At 40.4% G+C, this 21,696-nt stretch overlaps 1 protein-coding gene across 2 annotated transcripts in view; it reads left to right on the plus strand.

The window, feature by feature from the left end:
• swt1 (SWT1 RNA endoribonuclease homolog) overlaps positions 1 to 21,696 on the plus strand; it is a 38,115-nt gene that overhangs the window by 15,193 nt on the left and 1,226 nt on the right. For both annotated transcript variants that reach the window (XM_063001138.1, XM_063001139.1), the window contains exons 13-17: positions 128 to 276; positions 524 to 666; positions 2,037 to 2,180; positions 9,311 to 9,377; positions 11,274 to 11,341. In XM_063001138.1, the coding sequence (XP_062857208.1) occupies positions 128 to 276; positions 524 to 666; positions 2,037 to 2,180; positions 9,311 to 9,377; positions 11,274 to 11,341 (571 nt within the window). The remainder of the gene's footprint in view (positions 1 to 127; positions 277 to 523; positions 667 to 2,036; positions 2,181 to 9,310; positions 9,378 to 11,273; positions 11,342 to 21,696) is intronic.

Below are 21,696 nucleotides of genomic sequence, written 5' to 3' on the forward strand. Positions count from 1 at the left end.
GCCTCTGATTCAACACACTGTGAATTCATGACCTTTTTCTCTGAACACTGAGTACTCAGTCAAATCCAAGATGAGCACAGTGTATTACCAAAGGTCTGAAGTGTTGTGTGTGTGTGTGTGTGTCTAGATGAGTCAGTGGATTGCAGTTCTATTCTGTTGGCTGTGTGTGCTGCTGAAGACCTGCTTACAGCACTGAGTAGCAGATCTGCATACAGAGGCCATGTACACTCAACCCTGTCTTGTCTCAAGTCTTTACATCAAAGGCTACAAGCTCAGGTTTGTATGAACACACAACCACACACGTACTCACACTTATGTGCTGCTGACTTCCACTGATCCGGTCTTGTACTGGCACAGTTTTTTTCTTCTTTCCAACCTGGGCGAGAGAAAACTGTTCCATGAACTTTTCAGATTTGCCCTTGGGTGTTTACTCTTGCTGGAAACATGTCTGTGGCTAAACATATTAGCTTTGCAAATAAGTGCAAATACAGAAGCTAACAGAGTGTATTTGTGTTTGTTTTAGCTTCAGCAGACGCCAGCGGAGGACACTGATGGTGATACACTGATGGCGGAGGCTGTCGAGGATGTCGCACCACCTCCACAGGCTTCCCATCAAGAAGTGTGGGCTTTGTTCGAGAATATCTGGAATAATGTGTGCAACGTCAGGTGAGAGGTTAAAATAGGGACAACATTTAACAACATTAGTAAATGGGGCAGTGACTAAAAATTACATTTGCAAAATGTACAAAACTTGAAAAGTACACCAACTTAATGAACCAACTAATGAAGTATACAATTACTGACTGTACACTTTGTTGTCCCCCATTCTATTTATCAATCAAAAATGACCTTTAAAAGCCCACATTGACCAGATGATGTTTAAGTGGTGGGCCATTCTCAGCACTGTGATGGCATTAACATCCCAACAACACTGCTGCACCACTGTGTACCATCACCTTTCCTATTATTTACACACACAATTACACAATTGTTTGGGAACTTTCGATATTGATTTCCAGTAGCAAAACTGCAACATGTTTTTGCTGCTCAACAATCTGTAGCCGTCGTTGTGTGTTTCACATCTTCATAATCACTGATGGTCTGTAACGCGTTACTTAGTAACGCGTTACTCTAATCTGACCACATTTTTCAGTAACGAGTAATCTAACGCGTTACTATTTCCAATCCAGTAATCAGATTAAAGTTACTTATCCAAGTTACTGTGCGTTACTATTTTTGTCACTTTCCTTAGTGAAAAGATATTTTTGCTTTCTTCTTGGCAGGGGCGGAGCACGGGGGTGGCCAGTGGTTGCCATGGCCACCATAAAGTAATCTAACTTAGTTACTTTATGGATTACTTGATTTTAAAAGTAACTAAGTTACTTTTTAAAGGAGTAATCAGTAATCAGTAATCAGATTACTTTTTCAAGGTAACTAAGCCATCACTGTTCATAATGCACCACTTTCATTAGGAGACAGATCTAGACTGCTGGCTGTTGTAGCACATGACTAATAAGGCCTGAAATTCTTGCTAAATCAATGATATCAATGATACATTTTGCTAAAAATAGTCTGGATAGTCCTTTTCACCTTTTGCATGGAGAACTTGACATCTGTTTTTCTGAATTTTGGTCCATGTGAGATGAGCTCACGCCCAGAGAACTCTACTGTGTTTTTGCGTAAAATTGAAGTGTGATTTACAATAACCATAATAGTTTTAAATTGCTTGAGTTTTGAAGTATGTTGATGCTGCGGCCGACTGTGTTAAGTGACAACAGTTTTTCAAACTGCTTTCCTACCTATGTAGGTTAAAATGCTAATACATACATACAGTACATAAATGAAAAGTAAATAAATAAATTGTAACCACAGCACATCAGAAAACCCTAATTCAAAAAGGGTGGCATTTAGCTTAAACTGCTTTATAAATTAAAACCAGATAAACCAGTTTTTAAACAATTATCTGCTAACTAATATTTGTAATAATGATTAGGAAATTTTTGTGGTGTTCCTGTCTCTCTCTTTTCCTTTCTCAGCTCAGCCCTGTTCACAGCATTACACTTCTCTCCTGGCTCAGAAGATTCTGTGCAGCACCTTCACACTTGCCCTCCTCAGGATGCCCTTAACTGCCTCCACAGGCTCTCTGCTGCTCTCGGGCAGTTGCTTGAAGCTTTTCAGAGGTACCCGAACGTTATTATGTTATTCATTTGTAAATTTAAATAAAAGGTCAACAGACATTGTGTGTCAAATTAAAGATATATGCACAGTAAGTAGAAATCCTGTTTCCAGAAGAGTCCAGATCATTTGAAAAATTCAACAAAAATAATCTGTGATTGTCCCCTGCAACTCAGTTTGGACACTAATTGTTGCAGTTTTACAAGTGTATTTTTTTTATTTTTGATTGACATTCTCATCAGGCCATACAAGCACACACTCAGAATCTACAAAGCCACACTGTTCTAGTGTGTGCAGAATTAGGCCTGGCATTGCCTTGCCTAAATAACCATGGACTTTCTGGGAAAATATTGCACACCCTAAAACAATCTGACACGTGGACTCATCTGACCAAAAGACATGTTTCTAATATATTTTGGTTTGTTTTAGGGGAGCTCAGGTCCAGAGAGCTTGGTGCTTGGTGGTGTTTCTACATTTATGTTTGGCTTTCTGTGTGTAATAGAGTTTCAAGTTGCATTTCTTTATGCAGCATCCAATTGTGTTAAGTACTCCCAAACCCATGTGGCTGTATTGATCACAGTAGCATGACAGTATTATGAATCTGTTCATACTATTATGTATGGTAGATGGTAAAAGAGTTTGTTTAGATGGTAAAAGAGTTTGTTTAGTTTGTTTATGTTCTGGTTGAAGCTTCTGTTCTAGCAAGTGGTGAGCCATGACCCATATTGGCTTTCATACTAAGCCCTTGATGGATCCTCCTTTTATATTCAAAATTCTCTTTTTGAAATAAAAAAATAAGTAAACAAGTAAAAGTACAACAAAACAGACAAATATTACACCTTGACATGCCGTCAGCATGTAGTCCTGCTTGTTGTTTTCTTTCTTTTTACCCTGTTATCGTAACCCTGTTTTATTGTTGCCTTCCGCAATTATAAAGCCTGTTGTTGTTGATCCTGTTGTTAAGATGTTATCACTACCCTCGCAAAAGCTTGTCCTGACTACTGGAAGTGACTGGCACCAAGTCAAGATGTGTGCACATTTTCTTTGAAGTTTACTTCAGTCGGAGCATGTGAGCTAGCCGTTGCATTCTTGTGCTCTTATAATATTTAAGATTCATGACTGAATGCTTTTAGTCTACCTTTAGTATTTCAGACAGGTATATGACTCTGGTTATATAGCTGCTGGAATATTTTCTTATCCGTGTGTCACAGTAGCCTAGAGGACAAAGCAGAGGACCTGGTTAGGCATTGCTAAACATCTCAGTACCTGATTATTATTGCAAGGTCACCTGAGTTTGGGCGTGTGCATGTGGCTGAATGCACGTATACATTTTACTGAACTTTAAACAGCCGGTAGATAAATACCCGAGGTCATTAAATACAGTTATTTTATCTTGTTTTCCATTGTGCCATAATCTAACAGGAGAATCATAAGCTGTTGTCTATCATGATCTGCATCTACATAACTGAATCAATTTAACTTTTAATACCAGCAAATTAATCACTGGAGTTGATGTTTGTATTTATTTGACTACCAAATTTAGTCACCTGTTTAGAAGGCCCAGAGGAAATGTATAAAAGGATAAAGATATGTATTGGATTAGGACATGTCCCCTGCAGGTTTATGTTGACTTGCTTTTGTTTGATGTGTATTGTGGGTTTTAAACAATTTAGGTTAGGCAGTCACTGACCAGTGTGTACATGGAGCAAAATTCAAACCATTTTAATGCTTTATTATTGTTATTATTATTATTATTATTATTATTTACATTGTGCCATAATATTACCAGAAATATACAGTGTATCACAAAAGTGAGTACACCCCTCACATTTCTGCAGATATTTAAGTATATCTTTTCATGGGACAACACTGACAAAATGACACTTTGACACAATGAAAAGTAGTCTGTGTGCAGCTTATATAACAGTGTAAATTTATTCTTCCCTCAAAATAACTCAATATACAGCCATTAATGTCTAAACCACCGGCAACAAAAGTGAGTACACCCCTTAGTGAAAGTTCCTGAAGTGTCAATATTTTGTGTGGCCACCATTATTTCCCAGAACTGCCTTAACTCTCCTGGGCATGGAGTTTACCAGAGCTTCACAGGTTGCCACTGGAATGCTTTTCCACTCCTCCATGACGACATCACGGAGCTGGCGGATATTCGAGACTTTGCGCTCCTCCACCTTCCGCTTGAGGATGCCCCAAAGATGTTCTATTGGGTTTAGGTCTGGAGACATGCTTGGCCAGTCCATCACCTTTACCCTCAGCCTCTTCAGTAAAGCAGTGGTCATCTTAGAGGTGTGTTTGGGGTCATTATCATGCTGGAACACTGCCCTGCGACCCAGTTTCCGGAGGGAGGGGATCATGCTCTGCTTCAGTATTTCACAGTACATATTGGAGTTCATGTGTCCCTCAATTAAATGTAACTCCCCAACACCTGCTGCACTCATGCAGCCCCAGACCATGGCATTCCCACCACCATGCTTGACTGTAGGCATGACACACTTATCTTTGTACTCCTCACCTGATTGCCGCCACACATGCTTGAGACCATCTGAACCAAATAAATTAATCTTGGTCTCATCAGACCATAGGACATGGTTCCAGTAATCCATGTCCTTTGTTGACATGTCTTCAGCAAACTGTTTGCGGGCTTTCTTGTGTAGAGACTTCAGAAGAGGCTTCCTTCTGGGGTGACAGCCATGCAGACCAATTTGATGTAGTGTGCGGCGTATGGTCTGAGCACTGACAGGCTGACCACCCACCTTTTCAATCTCTGCAGCAATGCTGACAGCACTCCTGCGCCTATCTTTCAAAGACAGCAGTTGGATGTGACGCTGAGCACGTGCACTCAGCTTCTTTGGACGACCAACGCAAGGTCTGTTCTGAGTGGACCCTGCTCTTTTAAAACGCTGGATGATCTTGGCCACTGTGCTGCAGCTCAGTTTCAGGGTGTTGGCAATCTTCTTGTAGCCTTGGCCATCTTCATGTAGCACAACAATTCGTCTTTTAAGATCCTCAGAGAGTTCTTTGCCATGAGGTGCCATGTTGGAACTTTCAGTGACCAGTATGAGAGAGTGTGAGAGCTGTACTACTAAATTGAACACACCTGCTCCCTATGCACACCTGAGACCTAGTAACACTAACAAATCACATGACATTTTGGAGGGAAAATGACAAGCAGTGCTCAATTTGGACATTTAGGGGTGTAGTCTCTTAGGGGTGTACTCACTTTTGTTGCCGGTGGTTTAGACATTAATGGCTGTATATTGAGTTATTTTGAGGGAAGAATAAATTTACACTGTTATATAAGCTGCACACAGACTACTTTTCATTGTGTGAAAGTGTCATTTTGTCAGTGTTGTCCCATGAAAAGATATACTTAAATATCTGCAGAAATGTGAGGGGTGTACTCACTTTTGTGATACACTGTACACCGATCAGGCATATTATGACCACCTTCCTAATGTTGTGTTGATCCCCATTTTACTGCCAAAACAGCCCTGACCCGTCGAGGCATGGACTCCACTAGACCGATGCTCACGTGCCAATTGTTGGCACTTTCGGCGATGGAGAGGGGTCAGCATGGGCACCCAGACTGGTCTGTGGCTATGCAGCCCCATACACAACAAACGTGATGTACTGTGTATTCTGACACCTTTCTATCAGAACCAGCATTAACTTTTTAAGTAATTTGAGCTACAGTAGCTCGTCTGTTGGATCGGTGCACACGGGCCAGCCTTCGCTCCCCACGTGCATCAATGAGGCTTGGCTGCCCATGACCCTGTCACCGGTTTACCACTGTTCCTTCCTTGGACCACTTTCGATAGATACTGAGCTGCAATTTTGAAGATGCTCTGACCCAGTCATCTAGGCATCACAGTTTGCCCCTTGTCAAACTCACTCAAACCCTTACGCCCATTTTTTCTGCTTCTAACACATCAACTGTGAAGATAAAAAAAATATGTTCCCACTTCTTGATATCGAGAAAATCATGGTTTTAGGAATATCTGTTCCGTTCTTTAATACTAACTGTATATCAGGTGTACTTCTAACACACTCACTGATTTTTGGGTTTTGTCCTTGAATTGAGCGCTGTTGAGGACCGGCTGGGGTGTAGAGGCAAATTTGTTTCCGTTGCCATGGTTATGGCTAGACTCATTTTCATGTGCTGGAAGCAGTAATGACTCACCAGGCAAACACTCTCTGCCTTCCTGTCCTTTCATTCCATTAACAGGGACGCAAGTGTAATTCAGAAATTGCTTTCCTTTCTTAATGTCGGCGTTCTCCAAACCTTTTGTTCCATCTCTCTAGACCTTATTGTCTATGTGCTCTTTATATACTACTCTTTTATCATGCACCTCCCCGCTCAGCTATAGCATTACTCTCTCGGTTTTCAATTTCATTACCCTTTCAGTTCCTTATCTCAGTGTTCTCTGTGTAGCAGATTTTTATTACTGAGTTATAAACTGACCTTCACCACCCAACAAAGACTTTCAACCACAGACGTGCATTTAGTGATTACATATGTTAGAGTTCAGTACAGTAAGTTCTAGTTCTTTTACTACACGTGACTAAATGATGGAAACACACACAGCTTTGGCTTAGGACTAAATTAACTCTCTTGTTTTTTTATTGCTTAGGTTATACATTGATGGTATAATATCTAAAACAACATTTAACTGTGAGGCATGGCCTCCTAATTCCTAATAAGAAATTATGATTGAATTATTGATTAGAGCTGGTGACCAGAGTCAATTTGACAGCATATAATAAAAATGAATAGTTCCAGCCAAAATCTGAAAAAAAACCCAACCTGTCACCCTATGCTGATTTCTTTTCATGGAAGGCAGATTTAATTCAAGAAGCATAAAAAAGTTGTTCATGTACAGTGTATCACAAAAGTGAGTACACCCCTCACATTTCTGCAGATATTTAAGTATATCTTTTCATGGGACAACACTGACAAAATGACACTTTGACACAATGAAAAGTAGTCTGTGTGCAGCTTATATAACAGTGTAAATTTATTCTTCCCTCAAAATAACTCAATATACAGCCATTAATGTCTAAACCACCGGCAACAAAAGTGAGTACACCCCTTAGTGAAAGTTCCTGAAGTGTCAATATTTTGTGTGGCCACCATTATTTCCCAGAACTGCCTTAACTCTCCTGGGCATGGAGTTTACCAGAGCTTCACAGGTTGCCACTGGAATGCTTTTCCACTCCTCCATGACGACATCACGGAGCTGGCGGATATTCGAGACTTTGCGCTCCTCCACCTTCCGCTTGAGGATGCCCCAAAGATGTTCTATTGGGTTTAGGTCTGGAGACATGCTTGGCCAGTCCATCACCTTTACCCTCAGCCTCTTCAGTAAAGCAGTGGTCGTCTTAGAGGTGTGTTTGGGGTCATTATCATGCTGGAACACTGCCCTGCGACCCAGTTTCCGGAGGGAGGGGATCATGCTCTGCTTCAGTATTTCACAGTACATATTGGAGTTCATGTGTCCCTCAATGAAATGTAACTCCACAACACCTGCTGCACTCATGCAGCCCCAGACCATGGCATTCCCACCACCATGCTTGACTGTAGGCATGACGCACTTATCTTTGTACTCCTCACCTGATTGCCGCCACACATGCTTGAGACCATCTGAACCAAACAAATTAATCTTGGTCTCATCAGACCATAGGACATGGTTCCAGTAATCCATGTCCTTTGTTGACATGTCTTCAGCAAACTGTTTGCGGGCTTTCTTGTGTAGAGACTTCAGAAGAGGCTTCCTTCTGGGGTGACAGCCATGCAGACCAATTTGATGTAGTGTGCGGCGTATGGTCTGAGCACTGACAGGCTGACCCCCCACCTTTTCAATCTCTGCAGCAATGCTGACAGCACTCCTGCACCTATCTTTCAAAGACAGCAGTTGGATGTGACGCTGAGCACGTGCACTCGGCTTCTTTGGACGACCAACGCGAGGTCTGTTCTGAGTGGACCCTGCTCTTTTAAAACGCTGGATGATCTTGGCCACTGTGCTGCAGCTCAGTTTCAGGGTGTTGGCAATCTTCTTGTAGCCTTGGCCATCTTCATGTAGCGCAACAATTCGTCTTTTAAGATCCTCAGAGAGTTCTTTGCCATGAGGTGCCATGTTGGAACTTTCAGTGACCAGTATGAGAGAGTGTGAGAGCTGTACTACTAAATTGAACACACCTGCTCCCTATGCACACCTGAGACCTAGTAACACTAACAAATCACATGACATTTTGGAGGGAAAATGACAAGCAGTGCTCAATTTGGACATTTAGGGGTGTAGTCTCTTAGGGGTGTACTCACTTTTGTTGCCGGTGGTTTAGACATTAATGGCTGTATATTGAGTTATTTTGAGGGAAGAGTAAATTTACACTGTTATATAAGCTGCACACAGACTACTTTTCATTGTGTCAAAGTGTCATTTTGTCAGTGTTGTCCCATGAAAAGATATACTTAAATATCTGCAGAAATGTGAGGGGTGTACTCACTTTTGTGATACACTGTATTTGGAACTGTTGGAACATGGGCATCAGTGTTCACTCTCCACAGTCAAGCAAGTATTACTTCAACGTAGGATTAGAGGCTACTGGACAAGAAACAAACATAAACAAAAACTCAGCTTATAAAATTTTTGGAGCAACGATGTCCAGCAAAAGTATTCAATTACAAAATAAGAAAAGTTCAAGGGATCATTGGAATCCAAGACCATAAAATATGTGGCTTTTACAATAGTACACTGATCAGCCATAACATTATGACCATCTCCACTGTCCATTTTACCAGCTCCACTTACCATATAGAAGCACTTTGTAGTTCTACAATTACTGAACTTCTGACCATTGAAGAACAGGGTGAAAGCAGGCTTAAAAGGTATATAGAGAAGCAGATGGACTACAGTCAGTAATTGTAGAACTACAAAGTGCTTCTATATGGTAAGTGGAGCTGATAAAATGGACAGTGAGTGTAGAAACCAGGAGGTGGTTTTATGTTATGGCTGATCAGTGTATATAAACGTCTGTGTATGTCCAGCTACATTTGGTTGGTAGGCTGTGTTTATTTCATACTCTGGTTGTAGTGCAATGTGTTGTTTTTCTATTGCAGGTTACTTTCTGTAGACAGCACTGTAGAAGACGCTCAGGCTCTGCTTGCCTTTATTCAAACTAGTACGGTAAGATAAACAACGCATTTTATTTGCTTTATTCTAAGCTAAGGTAAATAGGAAGCACACTGAGTTTTATTTACGTAAGCATTCTGTCATTCATATGCAAAACTGAGGTATTGGTTAATGCAGGTGGGGCAGGTATTAGTGAGAGCTGCAGCAAGGTGTACAAAACAACAGATGGGCTACCATCTGTAAATGTATATTCACAAATTTCCTTAGTATGATAAGTGTAGCTTATAAAATCATCATAAAATGGGGTCATAAAAAACAGCTACTGTTGGGCCCTTGAGCAAGGCTCTTAACCCTCTTGGCTTCAGGGGCACTGTACTATGACTGACCTTGCGCTCTGACCCCAGCTTCCAAACAAGCTGGGATTTGTAAAGAAAGAATGTTCGTTTTACTGTACACCTGTATATGAATATATGGCAAATAAAGGCATTCTAAAATAATCATTATAAAACGGATAGTTCCGGTCCTAAAATCTGATTGGCTGAGCCAATTTCAGTAACCCACTACGGCTCTGATCCAGGGTTCCAATCCTCAGATGTGCTGCACCGGTTGGGTGTCTACATACAGACATGATTGGCTTTGTCTGGATGTGGAGGTAGCCAAGTCCCTGTGATGGAGTGGCGTCCTGTCTGGTTGGTTGTTAAAACTTAAAAAAAAAATGTTGTTTGTGTTTTTCTCAAGTGCTTTTAAAGATATTGTTTTGGGGTTGATTTTCCTAATCATATGGTAACCCATAGGCGCTCGGGTGGCGCAGTGGTAAAAAGCAGCGGTAAATAGCCTGCTACCGCTCTGATCCAGAGTTCCAATCCTCAGCGGTGCTGCAGACATGATCGGCTATGTCTGGGAGTGGATATAGCCGAGTCCCTGCGATGGAGTGGCGCCCTGTCCGGAATGTGTTACTGCATTGCACCATGTGATTCTGTACAAAGTGATAAAGCAGACCCCACATGAAACAGCCTTGGTAAAACATGGAGGTGAATGAATTCAGGGTAACTCATGCATGGTGGTGTGGTTTTGTCCTAGATTTAAAGATATATATAACATAGTGATAAAAATATCCTAGTGAGCTGCATTTGTTGAGTATGTTGTGAAATTATCTTATTAATATGAACCTTATTTGAACAGTCTTCCCATACAAAACTGGGTTTTAAAACGTAACAGGCCTGCTTGATGTTTACTGTAAATAAAATCCTTTCAATTACAAAAAATAGAAGACAGTATACAGAAGGAAGAAGGTTGCATATTACAAAATACATCATTAAACATTCACAGTTATACAACAAGCTAGTAAATAATCACATGAGCCAAGTAAAATAAGAGAATTTAGGTGGAAGCACAGCTCAAGTTTGTTGTTTGTATATAAATGATCCTCATTCAGCATTTACTCCATATTTTCAGTATTACTTGCCCTGCCAGAGCACTAGAGCAGATTATTGCAAACACAATTTATGTAGACTACATACATAAATTAAAGATTTCTAATAAATGAATGTCCCTTAATATACTGAGAGAAGATTATTTATTACCAGGTAAAGCCTGAATAATGAGCCAGCATTGAAAACAGTCAAAACAAAGTCATTTAGAGGTTATAACCACTAGTCATGCCTCACTTCATACCGTTAAACCATGGTATTTCATTGACCATGCTTCACCTAATGCGTTCTTTAAAATATCCTGTGTTTACAAAATTTCCCACCAACACGTCCGCAGGCTGTTGGTTAAAGAAAACTGACTTAATACATAAAAGGTCGGTTAAACAGTGCTGCCTCAGGTCCACGTTTCAGCCAGAAACTTTCACCATAGAATTACCAGAGTAAACCTGACGAAAACATGCACTGAAATGATTAAAAATAAAGGTTAAAAATAAACCAAAAACATGACTCTCTGTTTCAGATTGCTGCCATGGAACCACGATTTAATGCCCAGGACCTGCTTGAGTGCCTGTCTCATCAGGAATACAGGTAGGTTTTGAGAAGTGGTTCTTAAATTCTGTACATCAAGAACCAACCCATATTACACAAAAATACAAGTATATACATACTCAAACATAGCTGCCTGTTTTGGCTCTGAACACTTATTATATAGGGAAGTGGAGCATATTTACAAACCCTATTTTCCCAAAAAAAAAAAAAAAAAAGGACTTCTCATATAATGCAATCAAAAGAGGGATTTGTGATCTGTTAATGCCCTTAGATCTTTATTTAATTAATACAAGTAGAAGGAAAAGATTTCCAACATTTTCACTGATCAGCTTCATTGCATTTTGTAAACAGAAACACATTTAGAATTGGATGCCTGCAACACATTCTAAAAAGCTGGAACAAAGTCAAAAAAGAGTGATACGTTTATAGAATAAGTTACACGTTTCACAATAAGCAGGTGAATTGGTAACCGGTACCAGGAATGGTTATAAAAGAGGATCCACCATAGGATCAGTCTTTACAAACAATGATAGGTCATGGATCATCACTCTGTGCCATACCTCAAATTTTCAATGCAAGATTCACCATCTACTGTTTATAATATTGTGAAAAGATTCAAGCTATCTGGAGAGATCTCAGTCCATATTGGGCAAAGCTGGAAACCACTGTTGAATGTGTAAGCTTTGAGCTGTCAGACAGCATGGCATGAGAAACCATCATGCTGCTGTCATGAATATATCCACATGGGCTTAGGAGTACTTCGGAAAACCATTGTCACTTAACACAGTCCACCGCTGCATCAATACATGCACCCTGGAACTGTTTAACACAAAGACAAAGCCATATGTGGTGGTACGTACTTATGGAAGGACAGTACCATGTCACTACTGGGCAGCAGTAGCTCAGTGGTCAAGGTACTGAACTAGTAATCAGAAGGTTGCCATCACTGCCAATTTGCCTCTGTTGGGCCCCTAAGCAAGATTGTAAGCTTTGGATAAAAGCGTCAGCTAAATGCCACAACTATAAATATATAAATATAATACCATGTGACTCTACCATGGAGGCATATATTGGGATTTTAAAGACTCATGCTTTCATTAAGGTGACATTTTTTCCTGGAAGTCCATAATAATTTCAGCAAGACGATGCCTGGTCTTATTCTGTATTCTCCATAACTGTGAGTGAGTGTGCTTGACTGGCCTGTCTGTAGTCTCCAGGTCTCCTATTTAAAATGTATGGTGCAGCATTAAGAGGAGCTGTTGGGCAGCTGGAGTCTTGTATCAAGCAAGAATGGACAGAAATTTTACTTACAAAACTGGAATAATTAGTGTATTCAGTTCCCAAACTAATAAAAAGTCTAAAATAGGAAAGGTGATGTAACACAGGGGTAAACACGCCCCTGAGTGTTTTGCAGGCAGTTATTTTTGAATGTGTTTCTATATAATTATATACAAAATATGATGAAGTTGATCATATGATGAAAGCATTGGAAATCTTTTCTGTCTTTTATCAGTTAAAGATTGAAGACAATTAACAAATCACAGATTCTTCTTTTTATTGCATTTACGAAATGTCCCAACTTTTATGTAATTGGGGTTTGTAGGATTGTGATACCTGTATAAATCTTAACCTTTGATGCAGTTGCGTTGTACCATCTAATACCTGCTTTTGACTCTTGCTGACACTAGCAGTGCTGTGTACACCATTACCGACCACTTCTCCCAAAAAAATTGTTGGTAGGGCACCCCCTACAAAGCACACATACACATAAGCCATAAGCTTTTAAAATTAACTAACCCCCTCAACAATTTGATCTCTGTTTGTTTAAATGAAACACTCCCCTTCAATCCGATCTCTGTTTGTGTCTGTCCCGCATGATTCAGACCTGGTTACCCAATTGTTCTCACCTAGAGTGTGTAAAACTACACTCCGGAACACACAAACAGTGTCTTGACGACCTTGTCGTGAGCTGCGTGGGCCTTGTGAGGACTCGCTGACATTCAACACCACAAACACACACGATCCCGCTTTGTTTCCTGCTTTGATCATTAACCTGATAGCGGTAACTGTGAATACCAAGGTCACGACATTCTGAATCTTAAAATCAGTGCTGCAGGTGTGTTGTATTACTTGAATAAAGCAAGGTGGAAGTGCTAGTAGCAAGGTCACAGAAGATTTTGTACCTGCAACAATGGACAAGTGTGATGTTGACACTACATTTACATTTTCAGCATTTAGCAGACGCTTTTATCCAAAGCGACTTACACAATGAGCGGAACACGATGAGCAATTGAGGGTTAAGGGCCTTGCTCAGGGACCCAACAGTGGCAACTTGGTGGTGGTAGCGGGGCTTGAACCGGCAACCTTCTGTTTACTAGTCCAGTACCTTAACCACTGAGCTATCACTGGCCCACAAACAGTAGACACTAAGTTTCTCCTATGATATAAATTGTAATATTTTTATTTTATACACTGATCAGCCATAACATTAAAACCACCTACACTCACTGTCCATTTTATCAGCTCCACTTATCATATAAAAGCACTTTGTAGTTCTACAATTACTGACTGTAGTCCATCTGTTTCTCTACATGCTTTGTTAGCCCCCTTTCATGTTGGTCCCCCACAGGACCACTACAGAGCAGGTATTATTTAGGTGGTGGATCATTCTCAGCACTGCAGTGACAATGACATGGTGGTGGTGTGTTAGTGTGTGTTGTGCTGGTATGAGTGGATCAGACACAGCAATGCTGCTGGAGTTTTTAAATACCGTGTCCACTCACTGTCCACTCCTACCTAGTTGGTCCACCTTGTAGATGTGAAGTTAGAGACGATCGCTCATCTATTGCTGCTGTTTGAGTTGGTCATCTTCTAGACCTTCATCAGTGGTCACAGGACGCTGCCCACGGGGCGCTGTTGGCTGGATATATTTTGGTTGGTGGATTATTCTCAGTCCAGCAAACACACACTAACACACCACCACCATGTCAGGGTCTCTCCTATTTATGAGAGTTGAATCTTAAGTTAACTGATAAAAGACTTCCATGTCTTCATTTATCAACTTCATTGTATTTTGTATATACAGTATAAAAAAAAAAAACACACACACATTCAAAATTGATTGCCTGCAGAACACTCCATTGGACGAGAGGTGTGTTCACCCCTTTGTTCCATCACGTTGCCTATTTCTGAGACTTTTTATTAGTTTGGGAACTGAGGACACTAATTATGCATTAATTAGTTTTGTAAGTGAAATTTCTTTCCATTTTTGGTTGATACTGAAATCCTTCACACCAGATAGACATTTATTGTGTCAGATTTTACTACAGTCATTGTTACATCTAACAAAACCTGGAAAGAGTAAATGTTAAGCCATTTATAGTGGGGGGTTGTTTTGCAACCCTTGAAACTACCCCCAGTGTCAATTTGTTGAGGAGTTTTAGCTGCTAGATTTATTGCCTACTGCTGTGGTTTTCAAGGTAAAAGTCTGTTCAGGTGTCTGCCCAGGGGCGCCGTAAAATCGGCTATAAACGTCAATCATTTAGTAGTGTGATGTGAAGCACACACAGGCACACACACACAGGCACACACACACAAGCACATCTTTCTCACCCTCAAGCTTTAATAGAGTATGAAAATACAATCTAAAAATGTAATGATTTATATATTTAACCGTTGACTTCTTGACCACCAGTTAAACTTTGCAAAGTGGCTGATCCCATTGCAAAAAATTTAAAAAAACACAATGTCAGCTGCTTTTAATTAACATGCACTGAAAATGGGGTGTCAATTCTGTGTGAAGAACTTAGCAAGTGCAGTATTTACATTTTCAGCATTTAGCAGACGCCTTTATCCAAAGCGACTTACAGTACTGTGACAGTATACAGTCTAAGCAATTGAGGGTTAAGGGCCTTTCTCAAGGGCCCAAGTGCAGCAACCTGACAGTGGTGGGGATTGAACCAGTGACCTTCTGATTACTAGTCCAGTACCTTAACCTCTAGGCTACAACGTCCCACAGCAACAGTATTTGGACATACATGAGCTAATGCTAATATTAGTAATAATAATAATACTCATTGTTATTATATTGTTATTATAGCTGGTATTTAAGCTCTCAAGTTCTGGAGTTCAAATCTCAGTTCTGTTATTGGCCAGCCAGTACCCTACACAGACGGCTGTGTCTGAGGGAGGATGCCCAAAGGGATTCCTCATTAACAATACAATGGCAGGCTTTGCTGACTGGTCAAGGCGTCTACACAGAGGCGATAAATAATAGAAATCAATGCATGACTGTGTGAACCCGCCTTGGGCAGGTGAAAGGAAGTGGTTGACTACCTCCTCAGTCAGGGAAGGGTTCTGCAGTGGTAAGGAGTGATATGTCTGGGTAATTGAATATGATTTGATTGGGAGAAAAAGGGGGAAATACACAATTGGGATCAATTGGGTTTAATTTTCACGCTGCATTAGGGTGTAAGTCTCTCCTCCAATCTCTGCACTGAGCCTCAGGTATAAGACATGATGAGTGTGTGAAATGTAATTTAGTGAAGGTTATATTTATCCCTTCACTCGGCAGGAGATGACAGTTCAGTGTCCAGCGAGCACTGCTGGAGGTCAAGCTCACAAAGCTTTAGTTTAAATCAGTGAAACTAAATGCTTGTGTATGTTGGCTTGGATAATTTGCCATTTGACTTAGTTTATAGTATTATTATTGTAAAAACAATATCTGAATTGCTTCCTGTTCAATATTGGCAGTCCCACAGAATCACATTCCATAAAGATTAGAAATGTTAGTATTTATATAATTTATATCATATTTGCCATTTTGTCATTAGTCCACAAGTCTGGTTGCCAAAATTACTATTTATTTAAATTATGATTGTTTCAATCACTAACACATGAGTAAAATTCAGATTTTATTAATGATAATTAATATGGTGGTTCGGGTGTTGCACAGCTCCAGGGTCCTTAGGACCTTGGATTGATCTTTGCCACTGGTTACTATCAGTGTTATTCTTATCCATGTGGGTTTCCATAGACAACTCTATGGAAGGTACCTTCCACCTCCCAAAACCTTCCCTGTGGTAGCTCCTCTTAATTACCTCTCATTTAAAGTTATTGGTGTGTGTGAAGCCTCACAATGCAATCCTGTGTTTCTGAGATCCATGTGTTTTGTGCAACGCTTTCATTCCTGTGAACACACTGTTTACCCAACCTGTTTTGCATTAGAATTTTAAAGTTAAATTTCCTCACAGGCAGTCATAATGACCCTGTAGAATGACATCAGATGACATCAGTGCCCTGTCCCTGTACACCCTACCCCTAAACATTTTACCTTTTTTGGTTATGCTGTGTGTACGGTTAGCTCAAGAATGATTGGATCCTCTGTAAAGGTTGGTAAAAGGGTCATGAAAAATCTGGTTAATTAGCTTAATCCAACAATTAAAATAGGAGTAATGCTTTACCCTACCAAAAAACATTTTCACATATCTAGTGGTTTTTTTTTTTTTAATTACAAGTATAATGAGATCCATCATTGTGCCAACAAACTATTTGGAGTAGCGTTCCAAATAATCTTTTCATTTATCTTATCACACAGAGTAAACTTTCTGAGTTTGCTAGGGGCTAGTGAAACTTTAACTTGAACTGGGTTCTATCTTTGTTTAGAAAGACAAAAGCTTTTGACAATAGAAGGTGGGTTTAGCTTTATAAAAGGCAAATACGCCCACAAAAAAGGTGGTACACTTGTAATATTCTAGTTTACATGACATATTTGGGGCTGCACGGTGGCTCAGTGGGTGGCTCGATCCCCAATGGGGATCTGGATCCTTTCTGTGTAGAGTTTGCATGTTATCCCCGTATCTGTGGTTTCCTCCTCCCACAGTCCAAAGACAAGTAAGTAAGATCAATTGGAGATACAAAATTTTCCATGACTGTTTGACATTTAACTTGTGAAGTGATGAATCTTGTGTAAGCAGTAACTACCTGTCCTGTCATGAATGTAATCAAAGAGTGTAAAACATGAAGTTAAAATCACTGTCCATTTTATCAGCTTCACTTACCATATAGAAGCACTTTGTAGTTCTACAATTACTGACTGTAGTCCATGTGTTTCTCTATATACTGTTTTAGGCTGTTTTCACCCTGTTCCTCAATGGTCAGGACCCACACAAGGCCACCACAGAACTCTATCAGTGCTGCTGTGTCTTATCCACTCATACCAGCACAACACACACTAACACACCACCACCATGTCAGTGTCACTGCAGTGCTGAGAATCATCCACCACCCAAATAATACCTACTCTGTAGTGGTCATGGGAGAGTCCTGACCATTGAAGAACAGCATGAAAGGGGGCTAACAAAGCATGCAGAGGAACAGATGGACTACAGTCAGTAATTGTAGAACTACAAAGATAAAATGGACAGTGAGTGTAGAAACAAGGAGGTGGTTTTAATGTTATGGCTGATCGGTGTAAGTGCCAGGTTATAAATGCAAATCTGGTAACCTTAAGCCTATGTTATATTTGGATCATAGTTGGATCTTCCAATGGGATAATGATCCAAAATGTACATCTGTTCACTTAAAAGTGGTTTCATGACCACAGAATCAAGCTTTGCTGTGACTCTTTTAATCCCTAGACCAAAACCCAATTGAAAACCTGTGGAAAAATTAATATGGTCCACAAGTTTTGGAAAGTGTTTTGCAACAAGATCATAGGTGTGATGCTCAGGTGTCCACATACATTATGTCCATATATTGTTTGAGCAAGCATGCTTTAAAATACACTGCTGCAAACCTCATGTTTCAGCCTGTTCTGCTCTTACATAAACAGAGTTTAAAAAAAGAGGAAAAATGAGAGAGGGAGGGCTGTGGAATGAATGTGCACTGAATTCTTTTTTTGTGTTATGTAACGTTAAGCAGTGGAAAAAAACTGTGCTAGCAAGAGTGAGAGGAGAGCAAATTATTCTTGGAAGTCAGACTGTTTTGCTCATCTGCAGCTTTGTCTTTCTTAGGTCAACCTGTCTTTTAAATAGTGTTGTGTTACAAAACGCCTAGCTCAAGGCAGAGTGAGGAAAAACAAGTCTTCAGCAAGTTTTATTTTGCATCGTTTTTTTATAAAAATATATTTTTGAGCATAAACAAATATACACTGACCAGGCATAACATTCTAACCACTGACAGGTGAAGTAAATAACACTGATTATCTCTTAATCATGGCACCTTTTAGTAGGTGGGATATATTAGCCAACAAGTGAACATTTTATCCTCAAAGTTAATGTGTTAGAAGAGGGGAAATTGGGCAAGCATGAGGATTTGAGCGAGTTTGACAAGGGCCAAATTGTGATGGGTAGACGACTGGGTCAGAGCATCTCCAAAACTGCAGCTCTTGTGGGGTGTTCCCGGTCTGCAGTGGTCAGTATCTATCAAAAGTGGTCCAAGGAAGGAACAGTGGTAAACCGCAGACAGGGTCATGGGCGGCCAAGGCTCATTGATGCACGTGGGGAGCGAACAGACGAGCTACTGTAGCTCAGATTGCTGAAGAAGTTAATGCTGGTTCTGATAGAAAGATGTCAGAATACACAGTGCATCACAGTTGCAGGGCTGTTTTGGCAGCAAAAGGGGGACCAACACAATATTAGGAAGGTGGTCATAATGTTATCCCTGATCGATGTATGTTAAAATAGGGAGTTGAAAAGTACTTACATCACAAATTAACAGCGTTAGTACTTACAAATGCTCTAGCATATAATTCACTCTTTAATAATTCAGTTCCTCTATGTGCTTTGTTATTAATTCATTAAATGGACAAAATTGCCATAAACTTGTTTGACATCCCATTACAAATCATTGGCATTAATATGGAGTTGGCTCTCCCTTTGCAGCTATAAACAGCCTCCAGTCTTGTGAGAAGGTTTTAAGGTCAAGCAGTGATGTTGGATGAGAGGACCAGCAATCAACATTACAGTTCATGCTGCATCAAGTTAAAAGTGTTCAGTGGGGAAGAGGTCACCTGTTCACAATGGGTGTGTACGGCACAGTGGCTGAGTGGGTAGCACTGTCGCCTCACAGCAAGAAGATCCTGGGTTCGATCCCCAGGTGGGTCGGGGTCCTTTCTGTGTGGAGTTTGCATGTTCTCCCCGTGTCTGCGTGGGTGCTCCGGTTTCCTCCCACAGTCCAAAGACATGCAAGTGAGGTGAATTGGAGATACAAAATTGTCCATGACTGTGTTCGATATAACCTTGAGAGGTGATGAACCTTGTGTGATAAACTAACGTTCCTGTTATGAATGTAACCAAAAGTGTAGAACATGACATTAAAATCCTAATAAACAAACAATGGGTGTGTCTGAAACAGCTGAACTTAGTAATAGAGAAGGTGTCCACATACATATGGCCATAAAGTAAACTAACTGTGACATTTAATTTACTTTAAATTATTGAGCACTTTTAATCTTAATGATCTTAATCACCAAAACATTCTCTTTGCCCTGACTTAACAAAAAATTCAGAATATTCATAACTCCGATTTCTCATACTGTCTTAGCCACTTCCTGTGTACGAGTGATCTGCTTCCTGTGAGTTATTGTCATGCAGCGCTGAAATAGGAAGTGTTGCAGCAGACACAGCCTGTATCAGTATCTGTATTTGTAGCAATGCTTCAAGACACACAACACCCCAAAAATTGGGACAGTGTCGAAAATGAGAAAAAAAATGCAGCGTTTCTTACACTTACTTTGACTTTTATTTTATCACAGACTGTATGAACCCAAGATATTTCATGTTTTGTTTGGTAAACTGTTTTTCATTTGTTAAAATACATTCATTTCTGCATTTCAGGCCTGCAACACAAAGTTGGGACGGTAAAGCATTTACCACTTTGTAACGTTGCCATTCCTTCTCACAACACAAGACATTTCAGTGCAGAGGATAGCAAGTGATGATAATAATACTGTAAATCATCGTTTCCTAACCTTTTTTGCACCATGGACCGATTTCATATAAGATATCATTTCACAGACCGGCGGGGAAGAGAGGATTTAATATATTGCTAGCCGCTCAGGTGGTGCAGTGGTAAAACACACGCTGTTCACCAGAGCTGAGATCTCGAATACATCGTATCGAATCTCGGCTCTGCCTTGCTGGCTAAAGCTGAGTGGCTACATGAACAACGATTGGCCTGTTGTTCAGATAAGGGGCGGGACTAAAAGCCGGATGGGGACTCTCTCTCAGACAAGTGCGATTACAACCTTTGCTGGCTGGTTGGTGGCGCCTGCACAGAGATGGGAAAGGAGTGCGGTAGGGGGTGTGGCTCTCCGTGCACAGCGCTGTACCGCACTGCGCTCGTCCAGTGTAGGTGATAAGATGTTCAATTGCTGTGCACGTTTCGGAGGAGGCGTGGAGCAGCCTCGTCCTCCCCAGTCAGGAGCAGGGACCAGCATTAGTGAGAGGATGATTGACGAGTAGAAATTAGATGCGCTAAAAGTGGGAGAAAAGGGGTAAAAAAAAAAATAATAATAATAATATTGCTCACAAACAGTGTAAAATGAGCTTTTTTTTGCTAGAACAAGACGCTGATCCCACCTAGGGGTGACAATAAGATAATAACACCCGAAATAGAACCCAAAAACTGCTTTTCTAGCGATCTCCAATTATTAATTTTTTCTGTGTGGCCCGGTAATAAATAGCCCACAGACCGGTACCAGTCCGCAGCCCGGTGGTTGGGGATCACTGCTGTAATAAAGGGGACCAGACAAAACTTGAAATATCTTGAGTTCATACTGCCTGCAATTAAATAGAAGTCAAAGTAAATGTAAAAAACACTGCATTTTTTTGTTTTGTTTTTTAATTATCTGCATTTTCCATTCTGTCCCAACTCTTTCTGATTTGGGGTTGTACCTTTCGATATACAAAAAAACCAAACACCACATAAAAATGTAAAGTGAATTAATCAGTTTTTCTAACACAGCTGCAGAGGTGAATTCTAATTTGCCGATTGATTTGCCAGTTAGGAGCAGGTCCAGGTTATAAATAAGCTTTTACAATAAGCACTCATGTACATGAGTTTTCAAGTGGCAGACTAATCGTTTTCCTGCTGTAGGAGTCACAGTACCTGGAAAATGATTTCATGCTTCAAGGAGAGTCTTTAAAGTCACTCAGGTAGTAGTTGTGTAGTTGCTAAGATACAGCTACAAAAAACAGTCATAGCATTAAATCTGCACCTTCAAGATCCAGTAAATACCAACTGTGGGTTGTGAGCTTTATAAAGCTGTTATGTCTGGAGACTGAATTCATATCTGGTGACTGAGGAGGCCATCGAAGTTCATTCAGCTTATTGTCATGTTAATAAAAGCAGTTTAGGATGACTTGTATGTTGTGCTGTATGGCACAAAGACA

The sequence above is a fragment of the Trichomycterus rosablanca genome, chromosome 9, assembly GCF_030014385.1.
Source record: "Trichomycterus rosablanca isolate fTriRos1 chromosome 9, fTriRos1.hap1, whole genome shotgun sequence".
Taxonomy (NCBI): Eukaryota; Metazoa; Chordata; class Actinopteri; order Siluriformes; family Trichomycteridae; genus Trichomycterus; species Trichomycterus rosablanca.